Source organism: Cnephaeus nilssonii (genome assembly GCF_951640355.1).
Source record: "Cnephaeus nilssonii genome assembly, chromosome: 2".
Lineage (NCBI taxonomy): Eukaryota > Metazoa > Chordata > Mammalia > Chiroptera > Vespertilionidae > Cnephaeus > Cnephaeus nilssonii.
The window spans coordinates 86,525,667-86,548,453 of NC_137073.1; the positions used below are offsets into that span (position 1 = coordinate 86,525,667).

The following is a 22,787-nucleotide window of genomic DNA, read 5'->3' on the forward strand; positions in this document are numbered from 1 at the left end:
GGTGCTGGGCTGGGGCCTTCCCGCCCACCAGCATGCTGCACCTGCCTTGTGGGAGCGCCCTTCCCATCTACCCACCTCCCACCTCCCTCCCACCACATCTCCACCCCAGGACCCTCCGGGCCCCACCAAACCACGGGCCCATGCACATCAACTCAATACTCGTGTTTATATAGATAACCGTACTTATGTGGTGCATATTTTAATACAAATGTAAGAGAAATATTGAAAAACTCAGAAAATATACAAAGGCTCTTCTCTCACAGCTCTCACCCCATCCCTGGGGTGGAGGCAGGAGGTAGTGCAGGAGGCGCCACGGGGCTGTGTGCTGAGTGGGGCCAGCAGAAGACTCCGGAAGTGGAAGTGGCAAGCGGGTCGGGGGTGCCGTATGCTTGGCTCCAGGAGGCCTGGGCAGGGCATGGGGACACGCAGGTCAGAAGCGTGGGTGTGGACGGTGGGGAATGGGCTCAAACAGCTGACTGGGCCCTTTGCTTCTGGGCAAGTTCATCGAGACATGGACTTTGGATGCAGCTGGGGGGTCAGCTGGGTGAATGCTGCTCCAGCGGGTGTGGACGGCTTGAGTCACAGCCCATCAGCAGGAAGGAGGTCACACACACCCACCACACGTGGGCCATCACTGCAGACCAGGGTGACCCCCCAACAAGGAGGGTGACAAAGGTCCCTGATGCTTCCCTGCCAGATGCCAACACCCCAACCAGGCTCTCGTACCTGCCTCCTCCTGGCAGCGGGCAGCTGAAGGACAAACCTGTCACTGGAAAGTGGCGGTGGGGGTGGGGTGTGGTTGGGGGCTGGGTGGGCTCTGCTTCCTCGATGACTTGGGGGCTGACCCCCTCCGGGGAGCAGCCCAGCCAGCAGCACAGGTCTTGGGATCTCGGGGGCACAGGGGCCAGACCCTCTGGGTGGACCCAGCTGGGAATGAGCTCGAGGGCCTGTGAGAAGCTGACTGGACATCAGTCCAAGATGGTCCTGAAGTCTGTGGTCAGGGCTGGGTCGGCTGCAGCCTCCAGGGTGGCAAGCGTTGCCCTCGGGAGCTGCCGGCACAGCTGCGCTTGGGCTGCAAGATGATTGAGATCAGACCTCTTCCCAGAGGGAACCAGAGAACGTTCACCTCAGCCTCCTGGACCCACTGAGGGGCAGGAAGAGATGGCTGAGTCCTGAGCGCCTACTGTGTGCAGGTCAGGCTCCAGGTGCATGGCCGAGGAACAGACAGGGACCAGTAAGGATGTCAGAGCATGGAAGAGGGGGGCTGCAGCCAGGACACAGGCCAGGGGTGGGAGGAAGGGCACTCAGACCAGCGGGGCTGGAGGAGAGAGGGAGAAAGACGCAGTTCCCGCGGGAAATGTTGGCCTTGGAGGGAAGGGTTGGAGGTGGAGCGACTGATTGGGCATGCCAGGCCCGCCAGGTGAGGGCACCAGGACCCTCGAGCCACCTGTACCCTATCACCTGGGGGCTCCTGTTCCCACCACCCCTGTTACTCAGACACAGAGGGGCAGACAGAGGGGCAGACAAGGGGTGCCTTAAGCTTACCAGTCTGGAGCGCTCCCAGGAGACACCTGTAGGTGGCGCTGTGGCGAGACAGCTTCAGCAGGAAGGCGTGAAAGCACAGCCACCTTGCGGCTTCAGAAGGAAATGGGCCTGCAGCGCCCTTGGTCCCCAGACGCACCCCTGGAAACAACACAAGCAGAGGCTGACACTCCCACTGGCGGGTGTCCCAGCGCTCCTCCCAGGAGAGGCCGTGTGCTCCCGTGGACGCCAGGGGTCCCTGCCGGGCTGAGTGCAGGAGCAGGGGCCAAACAGGAGACTTTGTTTCAGGGGCCACCCAACAACAGGGTACACAGAATTCTGACAACTGAAATGTTTTAAATTTCTTCAGAGAAACTTCCTCTAAACAGAAATAAACAGAAAGTCGAGTCGGTCAACCTCAGGACCACAAAGACACAGCACAACCTGACCTGAGGCTGATTATGACTGTGCATGACGAGGGCGAAGTGGATGGTGTGGGTGTCCCTCACCGCCCCCCCCCCCCCAAGACAGGCAGGGGACTTGGGGCCCAGCCTCCTCCTGACTACTGCCTGGATTTGTGCAAGCACCCCCTGAGCACCAGAGAGGAGGCCCTGCCCGGGAGAAGGCAGCTCCCAAATGTCCCCTTGCGTTCCAATCGGGACAGATGTCTGCCCACACAGCAGAGGGTGGGCGAGAGGTCAGCTAGTGCTTAGCAAGTTAAACCGTGCCGGGAAGTGTCGAGAGCCCAATTCCCCGAATCCTGCCTCCGCTACACCAGGCCGGAGCTGTGCCAGCCACAGGCGCCCATGGGGCACAGGCAGCTCCGTGCTGCATCGTGCGGTGAGCACCTGGCATTTGCCAGCACCACAGGCCACCCCAGCCCTGGGTCGCTTGCACACCTACCTGGATTCTTGGCTTTCAGAAGGGTGTGGCAGCGTGACGCGGTGTCAGAGATGACGCGGAGGAAAAACGAGGGGTTCTTCCGAACGTGCTGGTTAAACGGGAGCTGGAGCACACAGGCGTGGAACCTGAGGAAGGTCAGGTTTCTCAGAGGAAAGTCCCGTGGCTGCGACGTGTGCGTGAGCAGGTGTGTGTGTCTACAGGGGCCGGTGTGCACATGGCCCATTCCCTGGGCCCCTTCCAAACAACGTGCATGTGTCCATCAGCCAGCAATGTGACCCCTCCCTCACGCTCACCCTGCTGCGGTGGAGGCTTCCCCACTCCTGGGGGAGGGGAGCCAGGCCTGGAAACTGGGTGGGGCCGCGCCCCTGGCCTGGAAGGGGACCCTATTCTGCAGTTGGAGGACCCTCTCCCCAAAGAGGGGTGGTGCTCAATGCTGGGTGGGGAGAGGCCTCCACCAGTGGATATCACATCCGCCAAAGCCTCCAACCTGAAGCCCACGCTTGTCCGAAAAGGCTGAGGCCGGCAGGTCCTCAGACAGTGCCCGGTGAGTGTCCTGCTCTGCGTGCCAGGGACGTTCCCTGGGCCCAATGCCACAGCCCTGGCTGCTGTGGCCATCACGGTCCAGCTTTACGTACCCCCTCCTGCCGGGGAGGGCATGGGCAGGCCCGCACGCCTAACCTTCCACATTGGGAAGCAGCTAACTCTCAGCGGTGGAGGAGAAGGCAGCTCAGCACCCACTGTTGCTTTGGGACTGCCCCTCCCTGAATGAGGAGCATGGAGCGGCCCCAGGTGCTCGCTCTGTACCCAGGTCACTACAACATGCCCCGGCAGGCAGGTGTCTGAGGCCACGGCCCCACAGAGCAAGGGGGTCCACCACCGGGGACACAAGGGTGAGGCCGGGCTGAACACCAGAGCAAGACCTTCAGCTGAACACCAAGGACCTGGGGTTGGTCAGGGGCTGGCCTCCCGCTGACTTGGAAGCATCACCTGACTGCTCCTCACCCTGCGGGCCCCCGAGAAGTGAGAGGGTGTACAGCCACCTTGTTGTTGGCTGTGAATGGCCTGAGGGCACGTTCCTGTTTATACTGAGCACATCTGCAGAGTCACGGCAGCTTGCACCCGGAGCAGGAGTGCACGGGAGAAGATGCAGGTGAAGGAGGAAACACATGAAAAGCAGGAGGCCACGGCCTGAGCGCTGGGGTCCCTGGACTGAGCCTGCAGGCTCCACGCCTCCCAGACACGAAGGGAACAACGGAAGCGCACACATGGCCCTCCTGGCCAAAGCCCAGGGCACGGGCCCCTGGGGCTGGTGACATTTAACAGGCATTTCCTCCTAGAGCCCCATCCATTTCCTACGAGATGACCTTGTCTCACATGGGCACAGCCTTGGCTAACATGAACTCAGGGGCTCAAAACATAGATGCCTGGCTTCCCATCACTCGGGAGACATGAGGACCCCTCATCCACCCCACGGCTTACAGCCACTGGCCCTGACTTCGGGCAGAGTGCTTTCCCCGTGAGCTGCCTGGTGGCAGGTCTCCCCTGGAAACCACTGAGCCAACACCAGCGTCCTGAGGCCAGACGGGCAGGTAGCCAGGCTAATGTCCATCTTCCGGAGGGACCAGCACAACTTGACAGTGGAACTGGTTTCCCAGCAAAGACTCAGAACAACCAGTGAATGGCTCCTCTGGGGGGCACTGGAGTGTTTGTGGCCACAGATGGTCACTGCACCGCCTGGACCCTCTGCTCTCTGGGATCCTCCCAGTAGGGCATCTGCCTCCCACAACCATGCATGGCTGCCTTCCTCACACCTGCAGCTCTCCTCCTCTGACCTCCCCTCCACCCACCGGGAGACAGGGACATCCACAGGGCCATGCAGCCCCATCACCACCTGGTGAAGGGAACAGGCCCTCCAACAAAGCAGAGCCTCTATGAACCACACAAAGAGGCAGCCTCTGCCGTTGAAAATGCTCTCAGAAACGGAAGGCTTCAGCATGAAGGCCTGGGAGCCGGGGAGTGGGTGCTGCACCCAGGCTCGGGAAAGCGGGACCCAGGCAGCGCGTGGCCATGCACCCGTCCCCGTCCCCGTGGTGGCGCAGCCAGTGAGCCCACCTGTAGGCCTGCAGCAGGAATATCTTGTAAACGTTTGTGCAAACCGTCTGAAGGCCATTCACCTGGAGCCACAAGGAAAGGAAATGTTGGAAATGCATCTGAAGTTTAAATTTTTATCTTTTGCTTTATCACCGGCTCAAATGGAGTTTTAAAAAAAGGACCACTGTGTCCTCACTGGTGGCCCCTCACCGCCTGGGGTGGAGTCAGGACTCTGCCGGAGCTGCCTAAGGGAACCAGGCAGAAAGGGACAAGGAGATGAGCACCCAGACCTGCTGGGATGACGTCCTGGGCCCTGAGGCTCCAAAGCCTGAGCCCACTGAGGCCTGAGTCCCATACCCTGCAAGGAGGAGCTCCAGGGCTGAGGAAGATGGGAGCCGGAGGGGGAATAAGGAAAAGGACCCTCAATACACACAGGGGCATATATGCACATTAACACGCATGCATATACACCCAGATGTATACTCACACATGCACATCCATGCACGCACACATATAAACATATACTCATATGCACACACACCCATGCGTTCACTCACACACATGCATGCACATCCACACACTTATACACACACAATACACAATAGAACCTATAAAACAGCTCCCACAGGTAGACCGAGCAGCAGGTCTTCTGCGCTCTGAAGCCAGCTGGCTGCGTGGCTCACCTGCTGGCGGCATGCTCACCTGCAGATCCAGAAGCAGACTGTGACATTTCAGCCTTAACACCGCAAAGAGCTTTCGACGCATGCTCCTCCCGGGCTTGAAGCCCTGGCTGAAGGCGAGACTTGCTCTGATTGAGGTCTGGGCATAACTGCAACACATGACATCCAGCGAGGCTGTGGATGGGCATTAAAGTGCGTGCCCTCTCTGCAAAGAGCCTGGTGTCCCGCAGGACCTGAAATCTCTGGGTTCAGATCTATACTGCTTCCCTACATGCTGGGGGTCCCCAAGTCTGCCATACAATTTCCTTTTACCAAAAATACTCCAGAAAACTGCTCACCTGGCCGGTCCCCTCACCCGCACAAGAATGTCGTGCCCCTGCTCTGGAGGGGGAGCTAGCACCTAGGCCTCTGACCTTTCGGGACCGTAGCCACGTGTTGCACACAGAGGAGGAACGGGGCTAGCCTGGCCCACGTACACTTGGCTACGCGCACTTACCTGGAGTAGTCACAGAACACCTCCAGGGTCCGCGTGTCCAGCAGCAAGCCACACCAGGGGAACAGGCAGTGGGCCGGCAGCTGCAGGGGGGCCGTGCTGCCCAGGGCATCGTCTTCCAGGGGGAAGTTCACTACTGTCTTCCGCAAGTTCGCCTTGCAGCCGTACTCGGGCACTCCCCTGGACAGGGTCCTGAAGCAGACAGGCCACTTCAGCCACCGGAAGGAGAGGGACGCCACCCAGGGTCTCGGAAGCACTCGCTCGATGCTACGTAAAACCCCACGAGGCAGCGGGGGGCAAGGGCTGGCACTGAAGGGAGGCCACACCGACCCTGTGGGCCTCCAGGTGCTGGTTTCCAAAGGCTCTGGATGACCAGTGCCAATGATCAAAGAACAGGGTGGCTGCCAGGAGGGCAGAGGCCGGCAGCAGGGGAGGGAAACACAAGGCTGAGTCCTGAAGGCCAAGTAGATGCCACATGACCCTGCTCACAGGTAAGACAGGTGAGCAAAGAGCTCAGGCTCCAGGCTGAGAACTGAGACCGGCCAGATGGGATGGCAGGCAGGGCCCATGGAGGACATAGGTCCTCTCTGCAATGGCCAGTTGTGTCCACTCTGGGGATACATGTGTCCTGGTGCCACGCTTTCAGCTCCAGGCTTCTATGCTGTATGTCTGGGGTCTCAGAACAGCACAACTGTGCCACATGCCCTCAGCAGGGAGGCTGGGACGCCGTGGGAAGCTTGAGCACAAGGTGAGAACTATTTTTGATACGAGCAAGGTCAGCAGCATGAGGCCACAGAAGCACCTGCCGAGACACACGTGTGTGCAGACCCTTACCTGAGAAAGGCCTTCGCTTGCGTCAGGTGAGGGGTGACCAGCAAGAAGTCGTCCACTAAACGCAGGAGCACCCTGGTAGGAAAAGAGGCCCGAGAAAGGGCCGTTAAATACGAGTTCACATGCACGAGAACAAAGTAATCCGTGCGACTCGGTACTGGCTGGGGACAGGGGCAGGGGCCCGGTGATCACACCAGCACAGCCACCAGCCGGGTCCTCTGGAAACGTCTCGTTCCCCGGTGCACTGGGAGCCACGCACAGCCTACGTCTGAGGCCTGCTCACTACCTCCTGTGAAGCCTCCCGTGAAGAAAGGGCAGCCCTGTCGGCACAGAGCATGGGAGGGGGCGAAAGCAATCCAGGGCACCAATGACAAGGAACCTGTTACCCGTCCTGCTGAAGTCCAGGGAACACCCTGCTCTCCATGTCTCCGTAGCACAAGCTGCACAGCAGGGTGGACAGGATGGAGCCCTGGGGGATCCCCTGACACTGGATGTAAAACCTGGGGGGAGACGTGGGCAAAAGGTGGAGCACATGTTCATATCACAGACATGCGTGCAGACCACATACATGTGCAGACACGATCCTCAGAGCACATAAACATGCATACACCACACACACAGAGAACACAGATCACACACCCGCCCGCAAAGCCCTGCCATGGACCGTCCACATGGGGCACGACTCTCTACCAACGTGCAGCAGGTAGCCCTGACTCACTTGCCCCCGATCCTTATGATGTGGTTGTACACCAGGCGCAGGAAGACATCAAACAGGCCGCTGCTGGCCTCGTTCAGGGAGCAGCTCTGGAAAAGCAAGTGGAGGTACACGTGGGTGAGCAGGACACGCTAGCCAGAGACACGCAGGGGGGAGAAGGGGTGGGCGGTAGCGGACAAGCAGGAACAGCATGGGTCATCGTGGCTCTGGCTGGGCTCAGACCGAGGGCCACTGGCCCAGACGACTTGTGCCACACACTGACTCTGTGGCACGTGGTGGGGTCCTGTGGCACGTGGTGGGGCCCCAGGAAAGGCATCCATCCAGAGGGCTCAGAGCCATACTTGGAGGACCGACTCAACCGAAAGCGGTTCTGCAGAAAGCCACAAACTCAGGAGCAGTCCCTGTGCAGGCAAAGGAAACCTGGGTTTCCCACCTGAGGGGTCAAATCTAATGTGTCTTTCCCATAGCACAGGGGCGCGTTTTCTTCTGGCCTCAAGAACAAAACTGAGGGAGAAGACGTCTCTAGCAAATCTTAAAGCAGTTGGACAGTAACACAGAATGCAGTGAGGTGCAAAAGGAGAAACGCGGCTGAAGGCACAGCAAGTGTCTGCTGGCTGAGGGTGGCCTTGCCGTCTGCCCACACCTACCTGCTCGATGACCACGGCGTCCTTCAGCGAGCTTGTCTTCTGCAGCTGCTGCACAAACTGTTTCATGTAAGGCTGGAGGTCCGTGAAGGTGGACACCTGCCGGCGAAGAGGACAGGTGTGAGGCAGGTGGGCGCCTCCCTCCCAGGCCCTGGCCTCGACATCGACAAGCAGAAGTCACATCAAGGAAGACTAAGTCGGGATTGGGAGCAACCCAGGGAGGCCCCGCCGTGCAGCCTGTGTTTAGGAAAAGGAGGACGGAGATGCGGGGAGAGGAGAGCGCTACAAAATCACAGGACGTCATCCAGTCACCTCCCCCATGACTACTGTGCCGGCAGAATGCAGAAGGAAGTTTCTTGCGGGTGCTGGAGAGACAGGAAGCAGGTGGACTTAAGAGTCCCAGTCCTGGGTGCATCCCACAATCTCTCTGAGGCCTGTCTAATCCAAGGAGGTGGAGCTTAAGCAAAAAGTGGGGGGCTATGACTGAAGACACTTAGGGTTCAGGGCCATCAAAGCAACTGGGATTGAGGGTCAGGTGCTGGGGGGAGGGGGCTGCAGACAAAGGAGTCAAAACTGTGAGTGATTTCTTCTCCAATCCTCACCAACCCCCAGCGTCAGGCACTCTGGGGAGACTGCAGGGAACCTGACAGAAGCCGGAGCTGAGTGTGGTCCTAGCAGCCACCTGGGGCGGAGGGGGCTGAGAGGAGCCCGGGCCCACCAAGGCCTGCACACCTGCTCTCAGGTGAGACGGCAGAGGGCCACAGCCAGGGAAGGAGAAAATGAAGGAGACCAGCCCACAGTGTAAAGACGACCCTTGCAGGATTAAGGTCATTCACTACTCCAACTTTCAGGAAAATATTATCCTCCCCAATAAAAAAACATTATGCAAAAACCCATGTTTTACATTTTTTAACTGAAACGTCTGGTATCTCATGAAAAAAATAGTGAGGCGTGCCGAAGAACAGGCCTGTGTGACCAAACCACAAGTGAAACAGCAGAAACAGGCACGATCCTTCAGAGCCCATTATGGGCAGGGTGGCTACTGAGTTATGGAATTTAAAAATCAGTAAAGATGACAGAGTCAATAAAATAGGGGAGAAGACGGGGAATTTTACCAGAGACTTGGAATGTATGAGAAAACTCACATGGGATTTCTAAAACTGAAAAATAGGATCGCTGGACTTAAGAATTCAGTGAGTGGGTTTAACCAAAGATTAGAGACAGAAAAAGATGAGTGAACTGGAAGCAGGTTCATGAGAAATTTGGATTCAGGCAGAAACAGAGCAGTTTAAAAATACCATATGCAAAAATTAATTCAAAATGGACCCAACACCTGAATGAGAAAGGGGAAACAATAAACATCTTGAAGGAAAACACATGTATAAGAAGGGTCAGGTTTCTAAAACAGAACACAGTTTCAGTCATAAACAATGGATAAAGACTTCTTTAAAATTAAAAATTTCTCGTCATCAAAATTCCCCTTGCAACTAAAAAGGCGAGACAAACCAAGGCAGACACCTGACAGAGGACTCGTACTCAGAACATACAAATTTCACCTATAAGTCAACAACAAAGATAGACAGCCCGTCAGAGAGTGAGGAGAGGACTTGAACAGGCATTCACACAAGAAATGTCCACGTGAAGGGTGGATAGAAAGGTCAATGGAATGCAAGTCAAGACCCCACAAGATGCTGTGCCCGCCGCCCTCAGGGAATCCGGGCTATCCCCCCCCCTCCCCCGCCCCGCAAGTGCTGACACTTGCAAGTGTGTGAGCATGAGCATGCCTGGCCCTCCCGTACTTTGGTGTCCCCGTGGCTGCCCCCACCCCCGAGCCCAGGCCTGGCCCGTGGCCACTCTGGCACAGGCCACTCAGGAACACTCTTTGGTGACGTCTAAGACTAAACAAAGCACGCCTGTGGCCTGGCATCTCCAGCCGAATCCACCAAATGACACATCGCAGTAATGCTCCCAGCAGCGTTCAAACCTCCCAACCCGGAACTAGCAAAGGCCCACCAGCAGCGGAGAGCAGTGTGGGCACAGGAACACGCCCCGGGCGAGGTGAATGGCAGCTGCTCCCAGGGCCCCAGCTGCTTCTCAGACTCACTGGGGAGCAATGGGAACCAGACAGGAAGGGCGATCCGTCTGATGCACATTCACGGAATTTGAGACCGGTAAGAGAGTCTGCAAGAGGGAGGTCAGAGCGGCAGGCACCTGGAGAGAAAGGGGGAGCCTCATGGCCGCTGGTGACTTTCTATCCTTTGATGCAGGTGGTGGCGCCATCTGTCCACAAATGTACAATCTCACTGTGTTGTCCACTCTGGATCTGCAACCCACCCTCACCTGACTTGCCCAGGGGTTTTCAGGTGTGCTTTTCCCAAGAATTTCTGGGGGAACTCTTTCTGCACGCTCCTGCCTTCCCCACGGCACAGGTTCAGGAGGGTGGGTGCCCTCACACTCCAACATGCTCATGACAATTGCTCGGAAATTCCCATATGCCGACTGGGCCTCAAGTGCAACCTGAACTCCAGTTGTCCTTTCCCTGCACCACTGAGGCCTCAGGCCGCTGGCCGCTGCAGGGAGGGGCACCCTCGGCCCCACCTGGAAGGCAGAACGGTGAGCGAGGCCCAGGTGTCCTGGGTGAGGTACCCTCTGGTCCTCTCCTCACAGAGCCAGCACAGCGCCAGCCATGAAGCACCTGGCCCCACTGAGTAGCCACAGGCCAGGCCTGCGCTCCCGGGGGGCAGCCACGGGGACACCAAGAAGCACACGCATGGCTGTGCTGCCACCTCCTCCCACAAACCTGCGGCCCTGTGAAGGCACAGCAGGCAGGGGTGCCTTGAAGAGAGGACTGACTGTGACATGAACAGAGCATAAGGATGACAAGGACGGAGGCGTCTCCCAGCACGGGAGCTCAGGATTGGGGCGCAGGGCCCATGGGGGAGGGATGGACCGCAGGGGCAGATATCCATCTCATGGACACACCTCCTCATGGCACACTCCCACAGGTCTTACGTGTCTTTTGAAGGACTTCCGGACGCGTCCGTGGGCAGTTCTCTGGACCATGGCGTACTGGCGCAGGCAGTATGTGTGCTCTTGGGGCTTGATCACATTGGCGATCACCTCCACCAGCCTGTCCTGAGGGAGGGCGTCGTACGCACCCATCACGTCCACCTGCACGGATAGAGGTGCGTTTATAGGCTGCTCACACTCACCTTGGCCCCCGTGTCCTGGGTCCCACCCGTTCTGCTCTGCCAAGCTGGGGCCCCAGCCTATACTTAGAAAACCCTGGGGTGATAGGGAGCCCCTGAACACCCTTCCCAGAGCCCCATCCCAGCCACACATACCCACCCCACTGTGGAGCTCTTGCTGAGACATCCCCACATCCACCAGACTGAGCACCCAGGGTGACTCTGAGTCCCTCTCTCCACACCCCAGATTGTGCACCCCAGGGTGGCTCTGAGTCCCTCCCTCTACACCCCAGACTGTGACACCCAGGGTGGGCCTGTGTCCCTTTGAGTGCAGGCTGATGAGCAGCAGGTCCCTGGCAGATGATCTGGGTGCTAGGGCACCCCAGCTTTGTGAGCTGAGCCAGGTGCATTGCCTTCTCAGAAGGGGAACCCCCAACACCTTCAGCAGGTGCAGTGTCATATTCTCCCCAAGAGCAGGGGCCACTGTGGAGTTGGGGTGCGGAACTGCAGAGTCCATGCCAGCAAGGAAGGCTCAAAGCTTCTGCCCCCAGGAGTCAGATGCTCCCAAACGGAGCATCTTCCCTCCTGGGTCCCCTGCCCTCCCTCTCCCAAGGCTGCAGCTCCACCACAGGGACCTCACCCTGGCAGACACAGGCCCTGAAAAAGCCAGCCACACTGCAGGGCCCATGATGCGGAGTCACCCAGTGGGCGAGCCTGAGGGTGCTGAGTGGGCTCATGGGGGGAAGGGACACCCACCTTGACGAAGTACAGCTGAGGCCCTGGGTCCTGGGCCCGCATGCGCAGCACGAAGGCACGCCAGGCCCTATAGATGTCGTCCATGCCCAGCACAGAGGCGCCCAGGAGGCCAGGGCGCTGCTCTCGCTCATAGTTCAGCACGCTGAACAGCGTCTTGACTCTGGAGGTGAGGTGCTGCACCTGCAGGGCCAGTCCAGGATGGCGGCACGGTCACAGGAGGCCCCCAGCCAAGGGGATGGGGGGGGGGGGGCCCGATGGCCCCATCCCACCTCCGGGCCCAGTGATGAGGGGCAGCTCTGCTTCTGCATCCCCCTGCCCACCCAGCTTCCCTCAGGTGGAAGGGCCAGATAGACAACCCACCCATGCCCACTCCAGACTCCAGGGCATCCCCGGGGACCCACCCTGGAATTCCCAGAAACATGGTATAAAAAAAACAAGTAGCGACACACAGCACCATCTCTCCCACCTGGCCCCCTCCCCCACCCCAGACGAGGAGTTCATCATCTGCACTCACAGACCAAACCAGGTTCCTAATCCACATCAACAGCTTCACTTCCTTTGGGGGAGGGGGGTCACCAATAACAACAAAATCAGCCCCAAATGCTATAGGAAGGCACTTGGAAGGGGTCAGAACTGCTGGTGACAGAGATGCCACAGGTGGAAGGGGATGCTAACCACAGGGTGGGGGCCTACAGGGTCCAGGAACCCGAAGGCTAAATGGCCCCGTTCCTTTCGTCCCTACATCTCTGAGAGCGCGCATCCCCAGTGCCACGGCAGGACCACGGGCACTGGGTCAGTCCCACGTGTCACGGGTCCACGTCATGAGAACCTTTGGGGTCTCGGAGCCTGTGCAGCAGCTTCTAGGACTGGCCTGCCTGCGAGCTCCTCCTCGGACCCAAGAGCACGGCCCACCCATGGCACCCCGGGGCCCTCCGGCCTGTCTACCTGGACACCAGGCCTGGGGCTCAATGCTGTTTGCTTAAAAAATGAAACAAAGGTGGTGACCTTCTTGTCCCCATGGAACTTTCTGGCTCCCACGACGTAGTCCATGTTCACGATCGGCCGCAGCCCGCGGGGCTTGGGGAGGAAGCGGAGTCTGGACACCAGTAGAGCAGGCCTGGCTTCCCGGTGTCGCTTGACCTCGGCTGCCGACAGCTCTCGAAGCTGCACCCTATCGAAGTGTTGTCTGAAACAGAACCTCATGACATGTGGCTCGGCAGCCACACAAGAACCCAGGCGGTCGACCTGCGGAGGTGCCGTGTCCAGGAGGCTGCACTGACACCATGACCAGACGCTGCTGGAGCGCCCTCTGTGTCGGGGGCCCCAGGACGCCCGTTCCCGCTGCTCCAGAGCCCTGGCTAGTGCGATGGGACGGGACCCCTGGGAAAAAGGCCCCATGTTTTGCCACAAGGAATGTGGCGGGGGGGGGGGGGGGCTACTTGGTACAACCTCACAAGGGTCAGAAATGACTCTCCAGGGACCCCCACAGCTCCCTGCTGGCCTTTCCCTTGAAACCTCCTCCAGGGAGAGGCAGAGGTTAAGAATGCTCCCTGAGCTGTGGCCCTGGTAGTGAAGGGAGGTTGGAGGCACCTGAATGCCCAACAGGCAAGTTGATGGTCCCCACAGTGAGGGTAAAAGAGACCACTTGGGATCCTATGTCGTGAACTTTTAAATTATTCAACAGGATGCACTGTGCACCTCCTCAGACCCATGGTAAGGGCTTCCAGACCCTCTCCCAGGTGCAGGAGGACTGGGACTGGGCCCTGGTTCAGGAGTTGCTGCCTCCCTTCAGAGGTTCAGGCTTGGGTTTGACCTAAATGTGCATGGAGCCCGGGAACCCTGATCTGGTCCTCGCCAAGCCCTCGGCCAGGCTGGTCACAGAGAGGAGGAAAGCTTGTGTGTCGGGCCGTCACACCCCTAACCCTGATGGATTCCAACCCAGCCCACATCTGTACAATGTACCCGAAACAGCCACTGAGCAACTAAGACAAATCCACTCAGAGGTGAGTCCACCTTCTGGAAGTTTCCATCTCAGGGTCCTGCCTGACAGCAGACACCTCTGACTCCAGACACTTCCCACAGTGAGTTGTCAAGCAGGCAGGTTTATCTTGTGACACAAGTCCCACTTATTCTGTGCAAATTAAAATAGATTCTGACCACACGCCAGGGATAAGTGGTTTGCTGGCACCATTGTTCCCGCTTTCGAGACCCTACAGATTATCTAGCTACAGGCAAGGAAAGAGGCGCTCCAGGAGTCCATGCCAGCAAAGACCCCTGTGGGCCAGGACGGCCCCTGGAGTAGCTGAGTGGGGGCCCCGAGGTGGGGGCACAGGGAACCCGGAGCAGGAGCCAGGGCTGTGTCTGCAGATGGGAAGAAACGGTCACGCGATGCTCTGACTGTGATACCTGATCCCAATGCTTTGCAATTGGCTCCAGACGCTCTTCCGGAAAAAGAAGAGCTGGTTCTTCTGAAACGTGGTCTCCGTGACATAAAAGAACGACTTTAGCAGCTCAACCACGTACGTGCCCATCAACCAGCACAGGAACTTGGCCAGGACCGCTTCTCTCAGACGGTGTTCCGTGGCTGGGACATAGCGACCCCCTGGAACGAGAGGCACATGCTCACCCCACGTGCATGGCCCATCATGGATGCACAGTCACGTGTTGGTGTGTATGACTTGAGGGATCCTCACTGAGCAGCAAGATCCAGAAATGCCTGGGGTTCTCCAGGCTGGACACCAGGTGAGTGGTGGTAGTCACACCCAGCTAAGGGATGCCACGTGCTGTGGGACTCCAAACACGCACCAGGGCTGCTGTCCTCCTCTGTGGTCCTCTGCATTTTATTCTGTGAAACATCGTGGGAAGAGGTCCACGGTGTCACCCGGCTGCCACAAGGGCCACGGCACATAGGGGAACATGTAAAGGAGAAGAACAGGGACCCAGAGGCAGGTGTGGGACAGGAGATAGGATGGGGAACAACAGGGGGGGGACAAAGCTGAATGCACAATAACCGTGGGAAACAGCAACAGTGTCTAATCTGGGACATAACCAGGCCAGTGGGGAAACAGCACACAGGTAGGGGTGGGACCAGATTAAAATATGGTAAGGCCCTTATGTTGCTCAGGAGAAGGGAAACCACTGAGGAAAGAGAATGGAGCATATAATTCCTAGCTACTGGGAGGCAAAACCAGAATGAGGAGTAAGGGCATGGGAAAGGCAGGCAAATGACAAAGAAAAACATGCACAACTATAATTATAGAGAAATGAAAACAAATCAGATTTTATAGGAATGTGGCAAAGAATCACACTGAATCAAAATAAACTTAAAATGTCAGTCACAGGCTATTAAGAAGACACATCTAAATTATGGACATATAAAAAGGTTGAAAATAAAAATCAAAGAATGACAAATGGTATGAGGTAAACACTAACCAAAAAGAAGCCAGTGCAGATGTTCTCTAAGCTGTGACTTTACGGTAAAAAGAATTAGTAGACGTACATCAGGAAGATAAAACTTCTCAAACGTGCTGTGCCTAATAAAACCACGCAAACACTGTCAGAACACGAGGAGCGGGACAAACCGCCCAATGAAACAAGCACCGCTCAGCACTGGGCCCCGGGAAGGACACACAGTTTCCCACAGCACATAACAAGCCGACACAGTGAACACAGCCACCAAGCGGGCCTCCAGGACACAAGGAACACCGGTGAAGACTGTCCATGAGATGACAAAGCAAGTTTCAAATAGCTCAGGTCACTCAGACCACGACACACCTGAATCAGAAATCAGTAACAAAAAAGATAACATATCCACTCATTTGAAAAATCCAAAATATATGTCCAAAGAACTCACTGATCAAAGAAGAAATGACAAAAACGACAAAATACTTAAATGCAGTTGATATAAAAGTGTGAGCAACACATCAGAACACAGGGGCAGCCGAGCAGGACCAAAGGAAAGGCACCGCCAGACCTCCACCAGAGAGGTCAGAGGACGAGAGCAGAGGAAGGATACAACCATCGGGAAAACTAACAGAATTCAAAACAAAGGTCCGGTAAAGGCCCCACCCAGACTCTGCCCTGAAGGTAAAGGTGGCCTCTACAGGAGGGACCTACTTGGATGGTAGTTCAGGAAAAGTGATGGTGTGGTCGGATGTGAGTTGGAGGCAGAGCACAACCTAAGGCAGCAGCAGTGTATGCCCAGGTTAGGGGCAGGGGTTGCCACCAGCCCAAGGATAAGACAGCCCAGGGACAGTGAGTAAGCAAGGAGCCACGGCAGCTCCTGAGTTTCCATCAGGAACCTGTCTTGCGATGTCTCTAAACAACGCAGCAGAGGCGGTCAGCTGGCAGTCTGGCCTCCAAGGCTGGGGACCAGGCAGGTGGGACAATGGTCAAGGTTGGCTAGACAGAAGCAAAGGAGCTGGATGCTGTGAACAGAGCGCCTGGCAGGGCAGAAGGCCAGCACAGAGGAAGGGGTGTCCCAGCAGGAGAGGGTGGAAGAGGTGACGATGGACAGCCGTGACTGGAGAGGTGGCTCAGAGGCCAAGGCTGCCCGTGCATCATTTATTCAGCCAGTGGGCAGCTGGCATGGCCCAGCCACAGAAAGAAACAAATGCCTAGGGTACAGCCTGAGTGAGCAAGGATGCCGCAGAGGTCCCAGCTGCCTGGGAAAACGCCATGGTGGGGCAAGGCCTCATCGGAAGTTGGGGAACAGAGTCATAGAGGTCAAACTCTCCTTTCACAAGGCAAGATGAAGCCCCAAGAACAGTGAGCGTGTGACAGCTAACTCAGCTGAGTCTGACGCACCTGAGGGTCACCCACACTGCTCCAGGTGGTCTGTGGGTGTACGAGTCACGCAGTATGAACAAGTTCTAGAGATCTGCTGTGCAGCCCTGCTTACACTCAGCACTGTTGTCCTGTACATGCAAACAGTGGTTAAAAGAGGTAGATCGCATGTTATGTGGTGTTTTCCACAATTAAAATAAAAACAAAACAAGTTGCTGGAAGGTCACCTTGCTGTCTGAATCACCTGGCCCTGGGGTCTCTTGGAGTCTGAGAAGGTGTACCCCTCTGCCTCCCTGTAGGACACCACTGCAATTGGGATCTTTGGGGATGGAGATGGGCATTTTTAAGCCCCCCCCCCCCTCCAGAAAGCTGTAACATGCATCTGGGTGGGCTAGCCTGGCTGTAACAGAGGGCTCTGAACCATCTTTCTTCTAAAGTCCTAAATGTCTTGGGAGTTGGGGGAGATCAAGTATAGCAAAACTTGGGTCTGTTCTCACTGCTTCTACTCTGTTGGGGGGGGGGGCAGGGAGGGGGGGCTGGTCCCACCACCTGGCACTGGTGCGCAGACGAAGAGGACACTGGCCAAGAGGGGGCCGAGTGGTGGCTGGACCAGAGGGACCTCATCATCAAGCCCAGAAAACCAAAGGGCTGGGGGGAGGGCCAGGCCAGGTTGGCAGAAAACTTCCTGAAGCGCCCATTGCAACCATCCACTTCCCTGGCATAGATGGAGCGTCCTGCTGTTCCCTGGGGACCCTTTCCTTCCTAAAGATGGGGAGGGTCCTTGTGCAGGACAGTCTTTCCACTCATCCAGCTGCCCTGCCCTGGCATAGCAGCTGCACAATTGTAACTTAAATTGGGATCTGTGTATTGGCTGACCAGCTGCATCTGGGAAGCCAGAGCTTTATCTCCCATCCCCCAGCAAAAGTAGATTCTATTCCCAGCCTCTGTTTCAGCGGGGCACTATTTCATGGTGATAAAACATGAATGTCAAAAAGGGGATTATGAATTAATGTTTGGGACACTCAGGAGAGCTTCTGGATGCTTCCATCCTGTTGCCATAGCCATGCTCCAGGTGCTTACTGCCCATTCCCAGCACCCAGAACCTTCCAGAGTCTGTGAAAAGTCTTGTAGGTTGATGCAAACTGGGTGGGAGAGCGGATCAGAGGCAGAGAAACCAGACAGAGCCATTCTGCAGCAGCAAGAAGGGGGGGGGGGGGGGGGCGGGGGGAAGATAAGGGGAGGCGGGAGCTTACTGTATTGCTGGTTGTGGGGCCTGGGCTTGCAGGGCCCTGGCACCCACCTCCTCACCTGGGCTTTGGCACAGCCAGGCGCAGTCCTGCACTTTCATTTTCCAGGTCAGCTCCTGACTCAAGAGCTTGGCGAACTTCCCCAGAGAGATGAATTTCTTCACGTTCTTCAAGAATCGGCGCTCGTTGTGCCTGGAGCCCCAGAGGCGTGCGGGCACCAGCCTGCGAAGACAGGCCCGCAGCAGCCCGTACACGTGCTTAGGACTGCTGTGCTGGCGGAGCAGCTGGACCAAGCGCGGCGGGCCAGTGTCCTCCTCCGGGGCGCTGATGCCCACTCCACTGCACCGCTGGTTGCTGGACCCCACTGCCGCCGCCTCCTCCACCGCTGCTGGGGTGGCCGGAGTGGCTGAGTCCCGCAGCGGGCAGTGCTCCCTGAGCAGCGCGCCGTAGGGGCACCGCGCATGGTTCCCGAGCAGCTCCTGGAACAAGGGCCTCATCCGCCAGTAACGCGTGGGAAGGCGGCGCGTCCTGCGGGGAGCCCCCCGCTGCAGGGGCTTCCAGTCCAGAAAGATGGTTTCCACTAGTCTCCGGGCCCCCGTCAGGCTAGGCTGCAGAGAGTTGAGCAGGAAGGAGGAGCGCAGCCGTTCCTTGCCACCCGAGCAGTAGAGAAACTGCTTGGTCTCGGCGACCACTCGGGGACCAGGAGCGGCCTGGGGACGTGAGGGCCGAGAGAAAGGGCAGCCGGCCTCCCGCTGGCGGCCCAGCAGCGGTAAGGGGTGCCGGGGCCTGCGCGGCTCGCCCTCCCCAGGCGAGGCTTCCGTGGCGGCTCTGGTAGGTGTCACCACGCGGGGGTCGCTGGCACCTGGGGCCCGGCATGGCTCTGGGATCGGGCCATGCCTGGGCCTCTTGGCCTGAGGCGGACTTCCCCCTGCGCTGCTCCGCCGTCGCCTCGTTCGGCAGCCGGGGGGTACCCCGGCCTCCCCGCCACCTCCGCCATTCCAGGCCTGGCGCGTGGGTCCGAGGCCCGTCAGGCTCCCGCCCGCGTGTCTTGTGGTGCAGAGGTCGTAGAGGGGTGGCCCGCACACCTGGTAGGCACAGTTGGGAGGCACTAGCAGGTAAAGCGCGCAGCGTGCCAGCAGGTGTGTGAGCACGTCGTCACCCACGCGGCGCAGCAGCAGTCCCCAGGCACCGCTGCCGCGCAGAGTCTCGGTCACAGTGTTGGGCAGGTAGCTGCGCACGTTGGTCGTGAAGGCCATGGGCGGGCCGCCGCGGGCCCCGTCCAGCAGCGCGAAGCCGAAGGCCAGCACGTTCCTCGCGCCGCGCTCGCAGAGCCGCTGCACGACCCTGGCCACCAGCTCCTTCAGGCAGGACACCTGCGGGAGAGGGGTCTCCAGTCGCAGGGCACGGAGGTGCCCGGGAGCGTTAGGGCGACGGCGTCCGGCCCTCACCCCACCCCGCAGGCCCGACCAGAGTCCCCGGGAAGCCCACCTGACGGAAGTCCGGGGCGACGGGGGGTGGCTGCGCGTCCCAGGGCACACACACCAGGCACTGGGCCACCAGGGCGCGAAAGGCCATCGGGTCCCCCGGCTGCACGAGGCACCGGCCCTGGGGACCCAGGCGCCGCACGAAGGTGTCCAGCGGTAGCACCTCCCGGTAGCGGCCCCGCAGCAAGGCGCGTACGGCGCGGCACCGGGGCGCGCGCGGCATTGCAGGAGGCGTGCTGGGCTCCCACGTGTAGTAAACCGGGGCGCGCGCGCGGCGCTGCCAGAAGGGATCCCGGGGGAGGGCGGGCTGCCCAGGGAAAGGGGCGGAGCCGGCGGGGTCTGCGCAGGGGAGGCGGGGTCTGCGCAGAGGAGGCGAGGCTGGGGGAGGAAGGGGCGGAGCCTGGTCAGGCCGAAGGGGCGGGTCACAGATGGTGCTCGGCCCCTTTACTTTACCTCCCGCTCCGGTGTTCGGTGCCTGATGTTGGCCTCTGGCGTCCATGAAGCCTGGTGTGCCCCCTCTGCGCCGCTGCACTGGTCAGCCTCCCCACCCGCGCCCAGCGACCTCTCCCAGGGTGCAGGGCTCGCAGCGAGGCTCACCTTGGAGAGGCTCTGGGGGTATCCGAGGGGACCCCTGGGAGACCTGGTGCACTCTGCACCCCCTGGAGAGAGGGTGCTTCTGGTTTATCATTTTCTTACGTGGACCGTTAACTCCGGCACAGAGGGCTGCTCTGGGGTTCAGTAGAGGGGTTTAGAAGGAGGACAACATATAATGATGTACAAAGGAGAGAATGGACCCCACTGCTCGGGCCAGGCAGGCCTGGGGGGATCGAAGGCACAGGCGCATCCTCCGCCGGCGCCCAGTGGTGCTCCCGCATCATTTTCAGGGCGGGCAGCGGGTAGCGGCCGTGGTCAGCAGGCAGCAGCAATCCTTCTCCGCGGACTTGGTCTCCTTGACCAGGACTGTAATTTCTCTTTGGCTTCTTAAGCTTCCCTTGTTCCGACCATAAACAGAAATACACACAAAAAATCAATTCCCTATTCATCACACACCTGGTCAGTCTGCCAAGGAAGGGGAGAAAGTGGAGCCACAGGCTCCGTGTGGCACCACCTATGGACTCGCATGCGTGGTCCCTTCATACATGAGCCCTCCCAACCCAGGGGGAGGAAGGTGAGACTGGACAGACCAAGGCACCTCCCTACAGCCTTGCAGCTTCGAAAATAGTCAGGATCCCCGCCTTTCAGCTCAGCAGCAGAGACCCCCACAACCCTTCATCCTCCCCAGAGGCAGGAGGACAGTTTTGACAAGGGCTGGTCATCTGAACAAGGCAGTTCAGAGGAGTCACCCCAATGAGATTACACCCAGACCCAGGCACTGCAGGTGTCCACGTTTGCATCACTAAGAAGCTTCCAGGTCTGGGAGGCTCCTTGAGGTGACAGATCTGAGTTGGCAAACACTGAAGGCTGAACAAATGTTAACCTTGCACGACAGGAAGAAATTTGCTCCGGAAATTGCTCCTGTTCATGGCCTTAGCATTTCCAGGCCTCCACTCTCCCTCCCCAGACAGATGGTGTTTCAGATTTATGGTGCCCTTGGGCTGTCTGCTGCCGGGTAATCCTGGGGATGAAGGGTTGCTGTTCAGCAAGTCCCCGAGTGAGCATAGTCTCCTTGTGCAGCTAGAGGGTTTGGGGCTGCTTCAGGAAATTTGTTCTTTTCCAACAATGAAGTTACTCTGGCTCACCTGGAGAAACCAGGATGAAACATAATAATAATAAAAGGATAGATGGACCCAAGGCAGAAAACGACAGGCGTGTGTGCTTAGTACCATGTCCACAGTGAGGAAATCTCCAGTTTGAATGGAATTGTTCACATCCAGAGCCCTTCAGTACTGCAGCTTCCGTTCTGGCTCTGAGGTGCGAGTGATGGATGGTCTTAAATCATTGCCTCATGAGACATGATAAATGTTCCAAGAAAAAAAATGGCATTGTCAGCTTGAGATCAAATACAACCACGAAATCCCATTTGGGGTCTTCTGGGAGGATATGGATGGGCCTTCCACTCAGAAGTTTCTAAATGGAGCAGGTCTGTGCCAGGAGCCAAGGATACCGATGTACCATCCGCTCACTGGGAGATGGTGAATAAGAGACTGATGTCCCCAGATTTGCAACATTGTGCACAGTACTGGACCCTGGGTTCCTCCTGGGGAGAGTCAGGAGTCCTGACCCCACTGTGTCCCGAAGCTGCCCTGCAGTGTTGCCCACTGTGGCTGCCAGTCCATGAGCGATTACAGAAAAGCCTGTAGAAGCGTCATCTGAGCAAAGGGAGGGAGACAGAATTCCATAAACTCCCGACCAGTGAGTGTGACTTGAGCCTAGGGAGATGTCTAAATAAGTGATTAGGTTGTTGGGCTTAGCACTGAGTGATAGCCCGTGGCGGGAGGGAGGGAGCCGCAGTGAAGTGCTCTGGTGCTGCCTGTGCCTGTGCCCAATGGACAGCCTGCCAGGTGCCCAATGCATGCCCCACCTGGGAACCCTCTTGTCAGCATCCTGGATGACACATGCAGCTCGTGTCTTAGACCTAAAGCCAGGATGGAGCAGGAAGACCAGCTTGCAGAATCAGGGTCCAGACGGCTCAGAGGGTCAGGATGGGGCCAGATGAATGCAGTGTGACATAATGGGATGCATTCAAATCGTCCTTATCGACCTGACCACAAAGCAGTATAAAACCAAAACCCGGGCAACAGCGTGCCCTTGCCTGTGAAAACGCCAGCACGATCCCAAGCCCAGCACCAGGCATGAGGACAAGACACTGGGAGAGCCTCCCAGCTCTCTGACTCAGTCTTTTCCACTCCCTCTCCGAAGGCCCCCTCAGACTGACTGATTTAGGGCCAACTGGATAATCCAGGGCCACCCCTCCCCCCCCAACATCCTTAACATAATCCCTTCTGCAGAGTCCCTTGTGCTGGATCAGGTCACACTGACAGGCTCCAGGACCAGGAGGTGACATCTTGGGGGCATTATTCTGCCCAGGACACTCAGCGCAGCAGAGAGTACAGCTGTTAGAGGAACCATTCAGCTTCGGGTTGGGTTTCTCTCCCTGCGCCCCCAAGTGGTTAAACTCCCATAAGTCAGTCAACACTAAGCCAGAGCCAGGATGCTGACCCTGGTATGTGTGTGGGTAGTTTGATGTCACTTTCTCACCCATGTAGAGTGGTGTACCCAGAATGTGGTTTCTCTGTGTCCCTGCCTGCATTGGTGGTATCACTGTTCTTACTGTAGCCACTCTGATAGGTGTCTAAGTGAGATAGAGGCTCTCTCTTAGTCCTGAGAGGCCTTGACAACCTCAGGGCTGGGGGACATCTCCAGGAGGGGGTCTGGATTGGAAGCTGGCAGAGCCAGAGTTTGAGGCCGCAACACAAGGACCTGCATTTGGGCTGTGAGGTAGGTTCCAG

At 58.0% G+C, this 22,787-nt stretch overlaps 1 protein-coding gene across 1 annotated transcript; it reads right to left on the minus strand.

Annotated features, from left to right (window-relative positions):
• Positions 1-317: 317 nt before the first annotated feature.
• On the minus strand, positions 318-19,561 carry TERT (telomerase reverse transcriptase; the record flags this gene model as incomplete). The annotated part of the gene is made up of 16 exons (XM_079800647.1): positions 318-1,072; positions 1,546-1,683; positions 2,425-2,549; positions 4,537-4,598; positions 5,218-5,344; positions 5,692-5,880; positions 6,523-6,594; positions 6,906-7,019; positions 7,238-7,323; positions 7,882-7,977; positions 10,891-11,049; positions 11,823-12,002; positions 12,828-13,008; positions 14,229-14,424; positions 17,916-19,227; positions 19,343-19,561. 16 exons carry the CDS (start codon positions 19,559-19,561, stop codon positions 969-971), a joined length of 3,360 nt encoding a protein of 1,119 aa, XP_079656773.1. The 3' UTR covers positions 318-968.
• Between the last annotated feature and the right edge of the window lie 3,226 nt (positions 19,562-22,787).